Source organism: Dermacentor albipictus, chromosome 3 (assembly GCF_038994185.2).
Source record: "Dermacentor albipictus isolate Rhodes 1998 colony chromosome 3, USDA_Dalb.pri_finalv2, whole genome shotgun sequence".
Lineage (NCBI taxonomy): Eukaryota > Metazoa > Arthropoda > Arachnida > Ixodida > Ixodidae > Dermacentor > Dermacentor albipictus.
The window spans coordinates 161,880,491-161,898,619 of record NC_091823.1 but is presented as its reverse complement, the minus strand read 5'-3'; the positions used below and the strand labels follow the sequence as shown (position 1 = coordinate 161,898,619).

Sequence of the window (18,129 nt, the reverse complement as noted above, 5' to 3'; positions counted from 1 at the left end):
TTCATATCGTTCTGCGCATGCGCATTTGGACCCACTATTTCGTAGCATGCACTAGGATTTTGCGTACGCTATACTAAAACTCTCTATTGTACCTTATCCGTACGTGAAAAACCTTTCGCCTAAGTCTTCCTTTCGTACCATGATAACATTTCAAATTATCACTGCCCCTTCATGCTGAAAACATGCCCACATAGTGCATCGCGAGTGACAAAGGGCGGGGGTAACGATGACTACAACGCTGCCATACCACGTTGCGTATGATTCCCCGGCAGAGAACTCCGAGCGCCTTCTCGTAGCCCTTGTAAGCCGCGAAGCAAGGCGGATTTCCCTGCGCAAAAAAAAAAGAACTGTCATGCTGCGTCTTGCAGATTCTGCGCCACAAGACAATGTTGAACGAAAAATGTGGTTGGTCATGTGGTATGTCATCTGAACGTATCACCTTTCTATAAACAGTAAATTCCACGCAGCATTCAATAAGCAAGAAGTAAAAAAAGGCTGCTGTGCGCAGCAGCACTTAGGTCCGCTTGTGGTACTTTTCGAGTGTTATCACTGCAGCCAATGTTTTAAGCCTTTCGAAAGAAGCGCTGCAGGTGAATGCTGTTCATGGCAATAGTTATCAATTCACAATGACTGACAGGGGAAAAGGAGTAGGTAACCGTCATAAATAAAATGAGTCTGCCAAGTTGGTACACATGTGAAGCGGTGGTGCAATGTTAAGTTCGAATAATTACAGAATAACCTAAAAGTCAGCACAGATCAATGACTGCGTGCACCAGGCTACTAGGGCGTGAAGCGGTGCCAAAGCCTTTTTTACAGCGAAGCTGTTAGCCTCCAGTTGGTCGGGATTTTTCGCGGGCTCGTTCTATGCTCACCCAAAAACAGTACTGGCACCTAGCGAACCCAGACAGACTTCAAACAGCAGCTGGAAGGGCGCTTTGTCTTTGAGTTTCCGCATAAAAATATATATTTTCTCGCATATTCGAACTACAATCCTAAGGTACCATGTCGGCAGCTTGTGTGTAAGTTGCACTTTACGAATTTTCTGACGCAATTTTCTTTGAAAAATTAAATTAGTTCAATAAGGCAATGACGCTTGGAGGAGGGCCTGCGAGTTTGAGGATGTGTGCTGCACTGCCGCCCAAATGCGGGCGCGCGTGACGTACGCCGCTGGTGGTGGTGCTTGTCTAACGCCGTCTAACGACAGTCGTGCTCGTCTAACGTTGACAACAGCTTCGCTATGCATCCACTTTCACAGGGTGGAATGGAAGCGTACTTGCAGTGGATTCATCCACGAGAGCCTATTTTATGCTCCCAGACTGATTTGTCGCCCAGTCACCATGCAGTCCAGTTCTGCTCAGTTTATGTCACCAGAATCCTTCAGGAACGAAAGGCAAGACCGTGTCTACGGGCTCCGTAAGGACGAGATCGTCGCAGGCAGCCGATGAAACGGCAACCGTATTGGTTGTGATCAACGGTCGGCAACAAGAAAAAACAATAATCAGCGACTCTAAGACGGCTATTAAGAACTTCACTAAGGCCTGGGTCTCCACCGATGCGGCCAAAATTTTGAACCACAGAACAGAAGACTTTAAGAATAACAAAATTACACCCAAATACCTCAAATGGATCCCGGCACATATGGGAGAAGTAACCACGAATGCCCCTCCCAACCTCAACGAGAAGGTCCACCGAGCCGCGCGATAACTAACCCACCGCGGCTCGGACAGTGACGGCCCAACATCCCGCAACCCCCGGGGAAGGGGGAAGGACTGCGGCGGAGGCGATGGAGAACACGGATGAGGCGACAACGACGAAGTAGCGATAAAAGACGATAGGGACATACTGGTCACGTACTACGACATACTGACACACCATACGAAATAGAGAGAAGCATATCCACAACGCGAGAAACAACTCGACAGGTCTCAAGAAACAGATTTGAGAAGGCTGCAGACCAGAACGTTCTGAAAGCCAGTACATTTAAACAGAGTAAATTCGACGCAATACTCAGACGCGAGCTGCAAGCTCTGCAAGCACGAACACGCAGACAGAGCACACATCTAATGGAAGTGCACAAAAATAAGATCAGTATATGTAGAGGACAAGATAGAACCGGACCTTGTCGAGGAGCGATGGTTAAGCCCTCTGACTAGCTCGGAACTACATGATCAACTATGGGCTATCCAGCGGGCCCGGGCAGTGGTAGAAAGGCTTTGCCTCACCGCACATATTGCCCAGGTGGCCTAAGCCCGGGCTGGCAACCTCGCAGGTCCTTTTCGCATTAAAGTTTTTTTCCGTCCGTCCGTCCTTCAGGTGAAAAAAGAAGCAAGCTTTCTTAGTTCGAACGTTTCCACAAGACTGCTCACTATTTTCGCTGCCTCTTGCCATCTCTTGCCCTACAGAATAACGGAAGGCGCTGCCAACTCTTAACGGCGTATTAAGAGCGTTTCTCCTGCTCTGGAACAGTTGAAATATGTCGACTACTCAAGAGCGACACATTAGCAATGAATAGTTCGTCATTGCTCAAGAAAAAACAGTCCGCATTTCTTCTTACCGCATCACATGTCCACATGTTGATGCCGCATGTTTCGTCACAAATTAAGCAAAAATTTATGTACCTATGTTCTTACTTTTGCATTTGTGGACATCGGTTGGTTACTTTTTAGTTTTGTGTGCTTATACATTTACTGTTGGTACGGCAAAGACGAAGTGCACTTGGGCTTGCGGGCTCGCAGGCCCGTGCTAGTGGCGTATAAACAAAAGTAAGCGTTTGCAGAGAAGACTGGTGGGCTGCTAACCTTATCTTCATCGAAAATGTATTATAAAGCAACTGTTACTTTCGAACATGTGTGTCCAGACTGTGAAAGTTTAGGATTAGCTTTTTACTGCCTGGTTGCGCTACGTTTAGAGTGATTAATGCTGACTTTCCGAAATGAGTCAGTGAAGGAGCGTGCCGGTCTGGGCTGGTTAGTACATCATTGGGACGGGACAGGACGAAACAAACAAAAGACGAGACGAAGTCGCTGTCGTCACTTCGCCCTGCCAGGACGAAGTGAAGGCAGACACTTCGTCTCCTGGCAGGACATTTTAATTCTGACCAGGCTTCTTGGGTAAATAAAACAGATGTTTGTGGAAAGAAGTTGTAGAATTAGGTGCATAATAACAGTCTTTTAATACCACAATTCAAGTCGAAAGACTTTCCTACGTGAGCGATTCTCATCTACATTAGACCTGGCTTTGTCTTTTTGTCTGATGTCTACTTAATCTTGGTACACCTTTGGCAATGGAACAAGCTGTGATCACTTACCCATTACATTTGAAATTATGCTTTCACATCAGGCCTCTATATTACGGCAAAGTCGGCTGTATAATTATAAAATCTATATATCATCTACAACATCAGAGTTATCATCGTCGACTATTTGTGATTAGCAACGGAGCGCTGACTCAGTAGTATCGGTGTTAAATTCTGCTATTCACCCCGCACAGTTCGTGGTTATGTATGACAGCTAGCCGTCGAATTCATGTAGGTGGAATGAAGAATACACACGGGATTATAGGCGAACAAAAACCACGTGGAAAAATCTCCAGCATAATCATTCACAAACAATTTAAATGGACTATCAATTCTATGCAGCTCCGTTTAACAAGCTGCGACAATTGCTAAAGATGATCAAAAGAAAACGGATTGCATTCATTTTTGTGAAAAACAGAAAGAAGATGCGCACATATTAGGTTTTTATGGAGCGAAAAAAAATCTGTCAAAGCGTCCGTGTGGTCAAATTCTGCGGTTCACTCGCCCAGAGAAGCATCGGATTCGCTAAATGTTACCGCGAAAGGGCTTGAATCACACTTGTCTTCGCAGCGTCCTAGGCCTAGGAGGTGTAAAGTTTGACATCAGGGTTTCTAGAAGTCATGCTTACGGAATTATCTGATGTCACCTTAACTTCACACACTCGGCTCCTAAAACAGGCCGTATTACATCTGCTATGAATAAATTATAGTTGAACTCCTTCCTCAATGAACATTTGAAGATAGTTAACCGTTCACTACAATATAAATGGATTCTGATCTCCTTGAAAATTGCAGAAATTGTCGTTTTACTTAAACATCAAGACCTCACATATGGCCTGAACAACATTCAGCCAATTTCCATTAAAACGAATTTAGTCAAAATATTTGAAACAGTAATCAATATCCCGCTAAATTAATTTACTGCTTCTCAGGGTATTTTGTGCTCGAGACAAATAGTATTCAGGCCTTAATGTTCAATGTGATAAGCTAATTCTGATTTAAGAAGGCGCATTCGTCTAGCAGGAATATCACATGTCTCATCATTAGTAACTTTAGATATTGCAAAAACTGATGACAGTGTCGTAGATAGAATTTTAATTTCTAGATTAGCAAGCTGTCCTCTTCCGGACTATATAGTGGTCTGGACACGACATTTCCTTTCTGGAAGATATTCTTTCGCTTCAAGGGTGGGATGACACCGGGTGCGTATAAATAGACGAGACGCATAAGTAGAAATCAGAACTCGTGTATACAAAGTGTTCTTGCGTATAAAGTATTCCTGCCAGCCAGTAGTGATGCAGGACATTATTAACGATGAGGATCAGCCAATGGAAGAGAGAACTTACGAAGAAAAAGCTTTGTGAATTCGGCCCGAGTTCTTTCTCCACTGTTGTTTAAATGCTTTCTTCTCTTCTGTCCCAGTTCACCAAGATCTGCAACTCTATCTCTGCGCCGAAGACATTGCATATTTATTCTCATCACGGGGCAAACACAAAATTTTACAATCATAGGTGTCTGAACTCGAGTCCTTGTTGCAGGTACTGTCTCTTTCCTTTAGCGTCAATAAATGCTCGTTGCTTCTTTTTAAATTGTGAATTCACTTTTTTATTTCTCTTCAGTGTCGAAATGAGCTGATCCCGCATTAGCCAGCTTTGAACTATTTAGGGATAATATGTAATGGTAAGCTAAACCGGCAGTAGCAAATTGGAGCAAATGCTAGTAAAAGAGAATGCTCAATGGGATCGTAGCGCCGGTTGAGTGGTAAAAACACAAGTATGCGTAAGGCCACCTTACTTATGGTTTATAAGAATTACGTTCAACCCATTTTTCAATTCAGCTGTGTTCTTTTCTCAGGATGTCCACCATACAAGCTACGACATCTAATGCTCCTGGAAGGGCAAGCGCTGCGTCTTTGTGGTGAGCTGCCAAGTTTGGTGGCTAAAAATGTGACTTATCTGTCCCAATTTAAGCAACTAACTATCCTGACTTAAAGCATTACGATGAATCTCTCTCCCGTTTGCAACCTGCTTCTATCACTTTTCCCGATTCATTTTTCTGAACATCTTGGTGGCGTTATCGCCAGCCACGATTCCTTTTTGTTCGGGCGCTGTATCAAAGCTACCAAGCTTGATTTCCAGAATAACAAATTCGCTTAGGGCGAAACTGTTTTTCATGTCTATCGAACACGCAAACCTTCTTCCATCGCGCACTTGAAGGTCTCCTTCAAGGTCACCTTGGTCAATTCCCGTCTCAATTCGTTATTTCTACGGTCGCAACATCAAATCATTCCAAATCAGCTTAAATCACCTTTTCCTCTCGTGATTATACTTCAAAATTTCTTGCAGGATTTCGGCCAGTAATCCTGGCTATAAGAAAGATGGCTCCACAGAAATCTAAAGTAATATTTGTTAGAGATGCGCTTTTGGTCTGCACTCATTTAACTTCTAATATTCGTTCACAGCTGCCGATTATATTTTCGACTGTTATCCTGGACAATTTGTCTGAAGTCCACTTTACCTGTGTGTCCGGACATTGGAATGTTTTTTTAAATGAATCCGCAGACTCGCTCACATTGTCGTCGCTAAATGTTCCGGTCTGAAATGTTGCTGACTTCTCTTTCAGAGCAGGAAGTAGATTTAAACGCCTTTTATTTCTCCTGTCCTACTGTCAGCTGATGATTTTCGACACCTGTATTTCCGGAAAACAAGAGAAATTGCTTTTCACCACAATACAAGGTGATTTTAACAAGCCGATGTTCCAGCATTTGCTGCAAGATGCTTCAAGAAATCATTGCATGTTGCATATCATTACATATCATTGCATATGTATGTAACATATGTGCCATAATCTGGAATGAAAGAATTTTTTATTAACCAGCAGTTGTGTAGGAAACGCTTGTCATGCGAGATGCATTTACTAGAATTCACTACAGACTTGCATTTTAATATGGACCGTATTCTTCAAACAGATTGCATTTTTTTTCTCGACATCTCCAAAGCCTTCGACCGTGTAGCTCACTGCCGCTTAATTGCCAAATTATCCGTTTTGAAATTAGATTTCTTAACGCTCTCTTGGTATCGCAACTTTTCAACAAGTCGTCAGCAATTTACATTCGTTGATAATCTTACGTCACTCCTTGCATATGTCAGTTCTGGTACACCGCAGGGCAGCGTACTAGGACCCTTGCTTTTTATTATTCACAACAATGCTCTGCACAATAACATCTCATCCTTCACGCGTGTTTTAGCTGATGATTGCATATTGCATCCACCAAGTAACAACCTTGATCATGATCTCATTCTTCAAGAGGGCCTTCAATTTGTTACCAATTCGCGTGAAGACTGGCAAATGAGACTTAAGGCATCCAAGTCCAAGTAATTCCATTCACGCGAAAAACTTGCAACCACATCTTTTTCATATTATTTAATTACAAATCTAGCATCTAATGCATCAGTACATAAATATCTAGGCTTTAATCTTACACCAAGTCTCTCCTGTGCCATTCACGTCGCAACCACATGCGCCATCGCTTCCAAATTTCTTGGGTACATTCCTCGCAACTGATGTTACTGTCCATCTAACATCCGTAAATTAACATTCCTAACAGTTTTACGGCCCCAGCTTGAATTCGCGCCACCTATATGGTCTCCCTACCACGAATACTTAATTCGTATGTTGGAAGCCATCCAAAACCGGGCGGGTTGATTTATTTCCAACAATTACAACCACCAGTCAAGCATAACTGAAATAAAACTCCACCTTTCCCTTCAATCACTAATTAGCCGACGTGAAATAGAAGACCTGTCCGGGTTCTATAGATATGTACACCGAATGAAGCCAGCAAACGTGCCACTGGAACGCGCGCCTTGCACATTACGCCGAGTTCATATTGATCTGAGCTTCACTCGTATTTATGAGAACACTAACGCAGTTTAACTTCATGGCTTTATCACGAGCTATCCATTTATTGAATTCGCTTCCTAACAACACTGTCGTGCGAATGAACGAAGGTAATTTCAGAAAACTAGTGAACCCGCAGTTTTCATCATAACAAATATGCTCATCTCTACATATGTCATTTCCGATAATACGGACCATATATGTATCAGGTTTCTTTTTTCAATGCGCCATCCTGTATGCCACCATGAACTGTCTTCTTCTCAGGGCCTTCTTACTATTTCTTTCCCATTTTATTTTCAATTTGCTGTTTCGATTTCGTTGTTTTTTATGTGCTCGCGGTATGTGCGTTATTTTGATGTTCTTAACGCGAGGGATTCGCCGCTTTTTATGTCACCATAAACTGCACTTTCCCGTTTTAATTTGTAACCTTGGGCGCTATAACGTAAAGCTGTTCCAAACTTTTCTATTCCAATTCCGCAATCAGCCTTCCACGATTAGTAAAAAATGTTCATGACACCCCACCTTCGCCTGTATGTCACGCGACGTCATGAAAACCACGATAGCTCCCCACCTGATACGACGTGTACACACTGATTATGCATGAATAGACCGAATAAAAGAAAAATAAATAATTCTGATTCGGTGCCTTTTCACCATTAGCCCTCTGCAATTGGTCAAGAGTTCTCGGGCTGCGCCTTATTGCCTGTCTGTTACGCGACGTCACAAAACCGCGAAATCTCACCACGTCAAAGTGATGTGTACGCGTTAAAGATGCATTATTATGCCGAACAAAACTCAATTTTTTTAATAGCCAGAGACTGCCCGTTTCGAAAGCAATAGAAGATGCCTGCCTGCCGATCGCCCAGGCACTAGCTTTTCGCACCTGCTAGAGAGCTTGGATTTATTCGCGTGTAATTAATAAACCTTTTGAGTGGCTGTATAACGTTATCGAGCCCTTTCAGCACTTATACGGCATCGCTCTGCCAACTCGTCTTTGCTGAGGATCTGTTTTAGCGGCATTATTAACCTTCCATTGCATGCCGCCGCGATTTCCGACCCGCCACCACAAGCTAACAGCAAGCGGAGCAATCGCCGATGCTGGCACCACCCTCCTTATCCAGTTACCTATTTTCATTGCGCTGATTCAGCCCTACCGAAACCGTCTCCACTTAAGCGTGCTCATTGCCTCTTGTTCACCAATCAGACAGAAAAAGACAGCTCGGTGTAGGTAATTTTACTCGTTTGGAAAGCAAACAAAACGGACGTCGTATAAACGAGAGAGCGTTTTATTCGGCTGCACAGACAACGCTGCGGGTCACCGCCCGATGCTCGCGTCAGTGGCTACGTAAATTTGACGTCAGGACATTGCAATAAAAACAGGTTGGAAAAGTTTTACATTATATGGCCCACTGTTTTGCAAGCGCGTTACCATTGTAAAAGTTTGTTAGCTCTCATTTATTGGTTTTATATTGTCATTTATTCTACGACTACCCCCTTCTCAATGCTCACCGTGGGTCCTGTAAAGTGCTTATAGATATATAAATAAACGAATAAATAAATGAATAAATAAATGTTCCTTTGCGTCATTCTTCCTTTAGTAAATAAAAAAAATAACACTCATAAGTCTGGTTTATCCTTAATTAATTTCAGCTCTTTTTGTAATGAGCCAGAAACTATGGACCCTTCCTTTCTTTCTCGCCGCCACTTCTCCCGCCTCATACTTCCGACTGGTAATCTTGGTTTAGCACTTACGACACCAAACATTTTGTCCTTTGGTGCTTGTAAATTAGGCACGAGCCATGGGTCGACCAGTACCACTCTGCTCAACTTCATTGAAGCGTCCGGAAGATTACGCTGCTAGGGTACCGACCCCTAGGCTTTCTCTTCGCCCTCTGAAATTTTGTGCAATCCGCCGTGGTTACTTAGTGGCTATGGTGTTGGGCTGCTAAGGAGGAGGTCGCGCGATCGAATCCTGGCTTTGGCGCCCGCATTTCGATGAGGCGAAATGCGACGACACCCGTGTACTTAGATATAGGTGCACGTTAAAGAACCCAAGGTGGTCCAAATTTCTGCAGTCCCCCACTATGGCTTGCCTCATAATCCTATCGTGATTCTGACACGTAAAAACCTATAATTTTTTTTAATTTCTGCTATCGTTCATTCCCCTAATGCTTTGTTTTGAATGCTTGCCTTTACCCCTTTTGTTCTTTTGTTGGGTGTACAACTTTTCAATCAATACCATGGGGCCAATCCCCTTGCTGGGTAGGAGCCATATTAATACGAAAGCAATATATACCTCATGGAGCGGAAAATCTGTCGTCCGTTCTTGTTGTCCTATAGTACTAAAACCGACGTGACAAAGAGATAACGTCACTTTCTGGGCGCTAGATCTGTCGCGGCTCGCGCGCCGCAATCTCACGGTAAACAGCCATGGCGTTAGACCGGTCCACTCCCAAAACTAGATTTAGGTTGATTAAAGTGGATTAAGGTATATTAGGAAGGAGTTTTAATTTAATGTGATAACTTAGACAACTCCTAATCCTATCGCATTCAAATCACGTAAAGATACTAAAGTGAATGTTAATTTATTTTGAGGGAACAACAACCGGCTGTGTGTCTTTTTACATGACGCATTCTACAAAGAACCACGTTGGCTCAGTCATGCAATCGGCTGCTTTACCGCCGCCGCACGCACCCATCACATCAGTCGCGTACGGCGTTAAGCCTCCTCGGCAGTTACATAGTGGGATTCTACCAGTGGTCTTTTCAAAGCGATCGAAAAGCTGACACAAGAGCTGCAGGCTATGACCAGCGCCTTGGCAACCGTCAGCAGTTGGGCCACGCTTCGACCTCACCCTGAGTGAGAGAGTGCGCTTCGGTCCCTCCGTCTTGGACCTCTCCTGCCTGAGTTCTCCGTCCACGCTTCCTTTAGTAAGTTTGATGCTAGCATGAATTGATTCAACAGTCCATCCATGGCGCACGTTGATCGTTTCTTCAACCCATCGCAAGTGTATGGATAAGCAACGCATCGTGCCTACATATACTCGTGTTCTTGTGCAATAAAGTTATCTTGCAAGAGCTGCTGCCGCATCCACGTCGGCTATTACAGTGATGGCGAGGCACGGTTGGGCCCCTACGGGCCGGACATTACCGGCAAGATGGCCTTCGTATCGGCGAATTTCACCTAACGGCCAACTCTTCTTGAGAAGATAATGTCGAGCGTGTAGAGATGCTGCGCTGCTAACAAGCTCAAGGAAGACGCTGATAAGAGCGCAGCGTTGGGGGGGGCGCAGCTGCGCAGCTGCCATGGGGACGAGACGTCCTCCATGATATCTACCTGCGCAAGCCTTTTCGACTGTCGAACGGCGACTACGGTCAAGGCAGAAAGCTGGGCTAGTTGGTGTGTCATCATAAATCAAAAGAGCGCTCCTCCTGTTGTCTTCTCTGACTGTATCCCTGTTATTTGCGCTAGTCTTTTGATTAATGGCCACTACGAGTCCATCATCGAATTTTTGAAATCTCCGACAGCATAGTGTAGCAACGCTTGTTGGCCGAGAAGAACCTGACTTTCGAGATTCCCTACGATTTAGCAGTCCCAGCCGAATCTGCTACAATATAACAAAGAATTGTGAGCAGTCAGCGTCAGGAAGCCCCAGACGTAACAGTCAAAACATATGTGCAAAGTATAAAGCAGCACAAGAAAGGCCAGGATGAAAACGCATCGGGCAAGCAGTCGAAATGGCAGTGCTTTCGCTGCTTGGGCAAACATGCTGTGTACCATTACAAGTTAGCGCAGTACGCTTCAACTGTTCCGGGAAATGACACTTAGCGAAACAATGCCGTAAGAATATAAGTGCGAAAGTGAATTATCCCTTGTGATATATCTCAAGTTCAGGGCCAACTGAGTATGATGACTTGCTAATTATTAGCCAAGTGACCTGAGGTTGCCCCAAGTTTATCTTTACCGTAAGCATTGGCGGAGAACGGGTTGCTATGGAAGTAGATACAGGAGCCGCCAGATTGATTATCAGCCAAAATGCGTTCAGGACACTGAAGGTCGCAACGACCATTAAGTTTGCACAAGCAGACGCTCAGCTCGTAACTTGGGACAAGGAAGGTTTGTACGTCGTCGTAAAAGCAACAGTTCCAGTCAAGTTCAAAGAGCAAGACGTCCAGCTGCCCCTACTCGTTCTACAGAACGACGGTAGCACACTTTTCGGCCATGAGTGGCTCATGGTTTTGAACATCCGTGTAACTGGGCTTCACTGAGCCAAAACGCAGAAGCCAATATTGAAAACTTTCCGGACGTCTTCGGTGACAATTCCAGGCGCCATCCCGCCGCCAGCGCACATCGAGCTGAAGCAGGACGCCCAGCGAAAGTTTCTGAAATGCCGCAGCATTAATTTCGCTCTCAAGTAGGACGTCATCAGTGATCTGAACGAATGGGAAGGTCAAGGTGTTCTGCAATCGACAGAGTAGTCGGAATCGGTCACCCCTGTGGTCATTCTGCGAAAAACGAATGGTTCGCTGAGGATATGCGAGGACTATTAAAGCGCAGTCAACAAGTCGGTAAGGAACAATGTTTACCCCTTACCAACCAGCAAATAACTATTCCCAAAGTTGGGGAAAGGCCGTATTTTTTTCAAAAGTTATCTTGACGCAAGCGTACCTGCAACTTGTGGTTGATGATGCTTCGGCAGAATTGCTCACAATAAATACAGTAAATGGCCTGTACAGGTTGCGACATTTGCTGTTAAGTGTGTCGGTGGCTCCCAGACTATTTGAAAGAGCAATAGATACAGTTCTTGCAGGATTCTCTCAGGTAGGTGCATATCTCGACGACATCCTGGTTGCCAGCGAAACGGCAGACGAGCGCCACAAAGTCCTCACTAAGGTTCTCAACGACTATTGAAAGCAGGACTGCGTGTTCAAGACGCCAAGTACCAGTTCTTAAAAGAGAGTCTTGAACATTTAGGCCAGAGCATAGACGCAAGCGGTATCTGCCCATCAAAAGCTAAGATCGATGCTGTTCACCAAACACATGCACCGGCACGTAAAACCCCATCATTTCATTTTTAAGCAGGAGCACCAAAGAACAAGAAGGAACTGCAAGCCTTTCTAGGTATACAATCGCTTCCTAAAGAGTCGTTCTGGAGTTGCCGAAGTGCTCTACCGCCTACTGGATTGCGACAGTACGTGGAGGTGTGGCGAAGAGCAGGAGCCAGCCATCGGAGGGAGAACGATGATGCTGGGCACGTCTGAGTCACATTTAGTGCACTACAATACTAATTCATCATTAATTTTCTCTTGCGACGCATCACCCGTGGGAGTGGGAGCAGTATTAGCTCACAGCGATGCCGAAAGACGCGAGCAACCTGTTGCTAACACCTCAACACTCACAAAAACGGAACGCAATTACGCCCAGATTGACCGCGAGACCATCTATTGCCTGTAGTGTTCGTGAGTTTCACCAGTACTGCTGTGGGCGAAAATCCTGCATCTTATCCGATCATATGCCACTCCTACGTATATTTCAAGCAGAGAAGCCGATCCCAGTGGTTCTATCACCGCACATGTTGCGCTGGTCTTTGATGTTATCTGCTCATGAACACAAACTGGAGTACAGAAAGGGGCAAGACTACGGTCATGCTGACTATCTAAGCAGGCTACTGGTACCCGGAGATCTGCAGGACCTCGAGCCTTCAGGCGACGTTATTTTGCTAGAAGCAGCGGAGTACCCTCCTGTTAGTGCAGCAGACCTCGCATAAGACACTATGCGTGACCCGTGTCTGTCCCGCGTCAGGAAATGGGTTGTCGGAGGCTGGCCAGAAGAAAGTTTCAGAACGTTCTGCGCATATCTTACCAATTTATCGACCGCCCTCATGCAGTATTTCATGGTTCCTTGTACAGATTGATGAAACTTTGTGGCAATGCACCTCAGTGGACCAATTCTGTATGATCGTGGACTTTATTATTGACATTTTATGACTTTACAAAATATGTATTTGTAGTTACATACGTGGGCCCGCTTATGCTCTGGAATGTACAATTAGAGCTCCTACTAGAGTGGAATTAATTATAGCCTAGTGCCTTCTTGCTTAGATGACATAGCGGCCAGAGCTTCAAACTGTTCATTTAAGTCATGCACTATTCTACGATGGTTAGCTGACCATTACCTCGTAGCACGCCGCCTTCTATTACCAAACGCGTCTCGAACGCCGTCGCTCAGAACAGCATCTGTGCCGCGCAGATGCCTTAGCCGTATGTGTAATGGACTCATGCTTAATAACCTTATCGCTTCGTTTGAATGGGCATCCCTAACCAACGAAGAATTGTCGGGCAAAGTGTATGAAAGGTTGCGTACGCAAATGAAAAATTTTGAATTAGGTTGCACACGGTTGGTAGCTAAACCGATATGAAAGTATCACTGCTGTATGAACACGGAACTTCTAGCTGCGATTTCGTATTGAGATACCTTGCGGAAACACAACAAAATAAATCAGAGAAACCAATCACTGCGATTAGTATACAAGTCACCAAAAAAAATAGAGTTGTTGCTCTTCTGCGTGGCGCCAAACGCCGTTGCATTTTTCATAAATTCTAGAAATCTTCAAATAATGCAACCATTAGCCCTCTGCTATTGGTCAAGAGTTCTCGGGCTGCGCCTTATTGCCTTTCTGTTACGAAACGCCACAAAACCGCGAAATCTCACCACGTCAAAGTGATGTGTACGCGTTAAAGATGCATTATTATGCCGAACAAAACTCAATTTTTTTAATAGCCAGAGACTGCCCACACTCAGTCGTTAAGGCAATCTATATCTGCTTCAGATTTTCTTCCGATAATTTCTAAGCGTGAACTGGGAGTAATTATTTTCAGTTTCTGCCCTAACAATCCTCCTGGATATGATGGAATATCATTACATATCATCTGAAGCAATTTTACTGCGCTGTCAGGTACCATCTTTCCCATACTGAATGAATATTGGGCGTGACAATATTCCGGAATGCCTGAATACTGCAGTGATACCCCTTCACAGGTCAGGGAAGAAAGATACGATCTAAAACTATCGGTCAATTTCTATACTACCAGTTATGGCTCAGGTCTCAGAAAATCGTCACTTTTACACTGTGCCTTCTTTTCATAACAAATTTTCTATCCTGACTGATTGAAAGTTTGACTGTTTCCGGGCGGCGTACTGTTGCAGTGCTTAAGGAATTTTCAGATTAACTTATCTCGGCATTCGATCAGAACCTTTTCGCGTGTGCTGTCTTGTTAGATGTAGCGAAAGCGTTTGACACGCCGAACCACTAAATCTTAATTAAACGGTATTTTTGGGATTTCGTTGGCCTTTTTACAATATTCTCGAAAATTACTTGAGCAGCCGATCTCAAGTGGTCTCTACCGAAGATAAGGCCGTTCTTATTTCTAAGTTGTCGCTGAATGCTAGTGTTCCTCAGCATTAAATTTTACCGCCATTGTTGGTTAACATCTTCGTTAATGACTTTTCTTTGGGAATTTTCAATTGTTCGGTGTTCCAGTGTGCTGATGACACTGTGTTACTAGAAAAAGATTTTTTACGAAATGTTCCCTGAAATGTTGCAAAATGACCTGTGCAATTCAACGCATTGGTTCTCTAACAATGGAATTGTCAATGTCGAAAAAACACAACTTGTTTTGTTTTCTCTCTTTATTCAAGACTACTGTAATTACAATGTATCTCTACTTGCATAAACCGAATTGTGTTTATTGTAAATGTGTGCTGATGCATACGTGAATTGTGTCAAATATATTGGGATGTCTTTAGACACTAAATTATCTTGGCAACATGGCTTATCCCTTATCTGTTGAAAATTGAGGTCACTCGCTCGGCGGTTCTTTGATATCAAAAGTATTGCGTCCCTGTCTATACAAAAAAGAGATAGTACATGCACTGGGTTAGTGCGCTGAGATACGACATTGCACTATTTGGCTTCTGTTCGGATTGCTGGACATGCAGGCTAGACAGGATTACACAAAATATTCTTTCAAATGTTGCCTACAACTGCCCAATAGTAACCGCTGCAAATGTCTTCCGTGAACTTGGCTTACCGAATTTGTAATCCCTGCGCATAGAAATAGTTGTCAAATATTATTGGAATTCCGCCTTCCAACAAATGATACTGCCACATGGGAAATTATAAAACACGCCCGTTATGTGGCTCGCTGTTCATGCACAAGTTATGGTGCGGCCAGACGCTGTGCATATGTGACGGACATGTTGAACAAGTTACCGGATGAAATTTTTACCGCAACCTTGAAAACCACGCTAACAGAAATATTGAAGGAGCTATGGCAAAATTCATTAAAATAAACGCTATCGCATCATAATATTTACTGCTTAAATATATTTTGTGGTAAATAGAATAACCAAATGTTTCTCTATTTTCTGTCATTTACTTTTTCATCGATGTCTGAATTTCGTTTACCATATCTATCATGTTCATAGGCACAGTCCGACAAGTCAACTGAGGCTTAGGCCGCCATGTTCCTGTTGTTTTGCATTTATGAGTGGCAATAAACATTCCTATTATTATTATTTGGGTCGTTGTGATTCATAAAAGTTCTCAACGCTTTCTGATGTAAGTCTTTGGCTCTTTTAGAGTAAAATGTTGTACATCTTCAGCGATAACAGGTTAACTAGGCCCGAGGAGACTGCGTCAACATAGGAATGCAGCTCAAATAGTTTTTCCCTTAGGTGTCCCTTGAAGGCACCCACAACGGTGATGCAATTAATACGGACAGTCGAATGTCGCAACCATTTCTTTATACAGTGTACGTAAGAAATACGAAAATTCGAAGGAGAAGAAAAAAAACTTCACAGTAAAAAAAAAGCGATGTACAATGCAAGGGGTTGCGTAAGATGCAATAACCATAGCTGCTGGAGTTCCTTCAGAGTAGCGGCTGGTCCAGCTCGCTGAGTAACCTTGCCACGGCGTTATACTACAGAGGATATGGTTAAATATTTGCTTTTTGACAGCACCGGCCACACTGGGATAGAGGCAAGAACACTCGTAGGCCTAGTTGTAGGTCGACCGTTCCTGGGTCTAGTTGCAGGTCGAAGCCCTGTTGCGCTGGGGGCACAGTTAATACGTAACACGCGCGAAATTAAATACACGAAAACACACAAGATGTCCCGCAAGATTCGTGTCTCCAATGTTTTTGCTCTCTATGTGTTTCGCATAACCTATACACACGCAACTTAGCGTCCATGTTAAAGAACCAGCTAACGTAGATACAAAAGTATTTAGGTTTAGGTGCACGTTAAGGACACGTTGTCTTCCATTACGGCGTCTGTCATAGCCGCATGCCGCATAGCTTTGGGACGTTAAAACGAACGAACGAACGAACGAACGAACGGTACTTAAAGCAACGAGAGCTCCTTACCACAGCACCTCTGATGCACTCACCACGTTTTTGGTGTGCACTAAGTCGTTGATATCGTTTATTATAATCTCCAAGATGAACAGTTCGGTGATCTGCGAGTGTCCCAGAAGGCAGCATGTTCGTGAGCTACTGCACAACTATAATTGCTTATGCCTTTGTGTTGACGGTCTCTCTGAGCCTTTTACAAAAGCATGTTGTCAGAGAATGGGACTGTATTGCTTACAGTGTTATAATTCACAAGCACATTTCCGGATGCACGGTTAAGTCATAATGCGAAGCATTCTTTACCAGAAGGGAGGCACGCGGTCGGTAAGTGGGTGGGTAGATGGGTGGGAGAGCCCTTGTTGCACCTTACTCCGGGCGTTTAAAACAACACGTCTGATGGTGTGATTGCATCAGTGTCCCACAGCAGAAGAGATTTCTACATCACCCATTCAGCCCCCGACGCAGGCATGGTTGTCTAATGTTAGCGCAAAATAGCCCTCAGAGAAGTCTGCCACGTGCGTGATGTCACATACCCAGAACAATATTTAAACGGCGAAATCATGGCTGTATGATGTAAACATATTCCAAATATTTCTATTCCATTTCTCCAATCAGCCCTCCGCGATTGGTCGAACATTTTTCGGGCTATCCCTATTTCACCTGTCTGTCATGCGACGTCACGAAAACCGCGAAAACTCCGCATCTGATATGCCGTACACGCACTGATTATGCACAATGGGACCAAATAAAAAGAGTTAATATTTCCGATTCTACAACTATTTTTCCATTAGCCATTTATTATTGGTGTAAAGTTTTGGAGATGCGCCCACTTCGCCTGTCTGTCACGCGACGTCATAAAATTGCGAATACGAACCATGTCAAAGCGATGTGTCCGCATTAAAGATGCCAATAATGTGCTGAGTAAAATTTTACTTTTTTTTGGAATAGCCGGAGATTGCCCAGTTCCAAAGAAACAGAGGATATCTGCCTACCGTTCACTCGAACACTGGCTACCCGGAACTGCCTGGGAGCATGAACTTATTCATATTTATCCAGGCCAAGATGCGTCCCAGGAAGGAGTGGGTTTCTTTATACAGACTACATGAGAAATAAGAAAATTTGAAGGAGAAGAAAAAAAAAACTTCATCACAGTAAAAAACGTGATGTACAATGCAAGGGACAGCGTAAGGTGCAATAAAATCAGTGAGAATATTTCGTAGAAAAAATAAGCGGGAAGAAATATTATCGATAAACGTAATCCAGTCCCATCAACTCTACCGCACTGAGGATAGACACAACTGAACCCTCTTAAGCCTAGGATAACACGCATTAAAGCACGCAGGCGCATGTACGTTTACTACAATTGCAGTTTTTCCATGGCGTACTATACATTCTTGGACAGGAATACATCGGCTGGCAGGAAGTTCCATTCATTCATTGTTCCTGGAACAAAGCCAAGTTTAAAGCAATTTTGCGCTCAGTAATAGGGGTTGTCTTTGCGTGGTGATGATTTCCAGTAGGTCT

General features: G+C 43.9%; 1 protein-coding gene across 1 annotated transcript in view; it reads right to left on the bottom strand.

The window, feature by feature from the left end:
* The window catches only part of LOC135905197 (uncharacterized), a 285,140-nt gene that overhangs the window by 46,194 nt on the left and 220,817 nt on the right, over window positions 1-18,129 (bottom strand). Inside the window, exons 18-19 of the mRNA XM_065436218.1 lie at window positions 16,644-16,712; window positions 248-328 (exon numbers count right to left, since the gene is read on the bottom strand). Of these exons, the coding sequence (XP_065292290.1) occupies window positions 248-328; window positions 16,644-16,712 (150 nt within the window). The remainder of the gene's footprint in view (window positions 1-247; window positions 329-16,643; window positions 16,713-18,129) is intronic.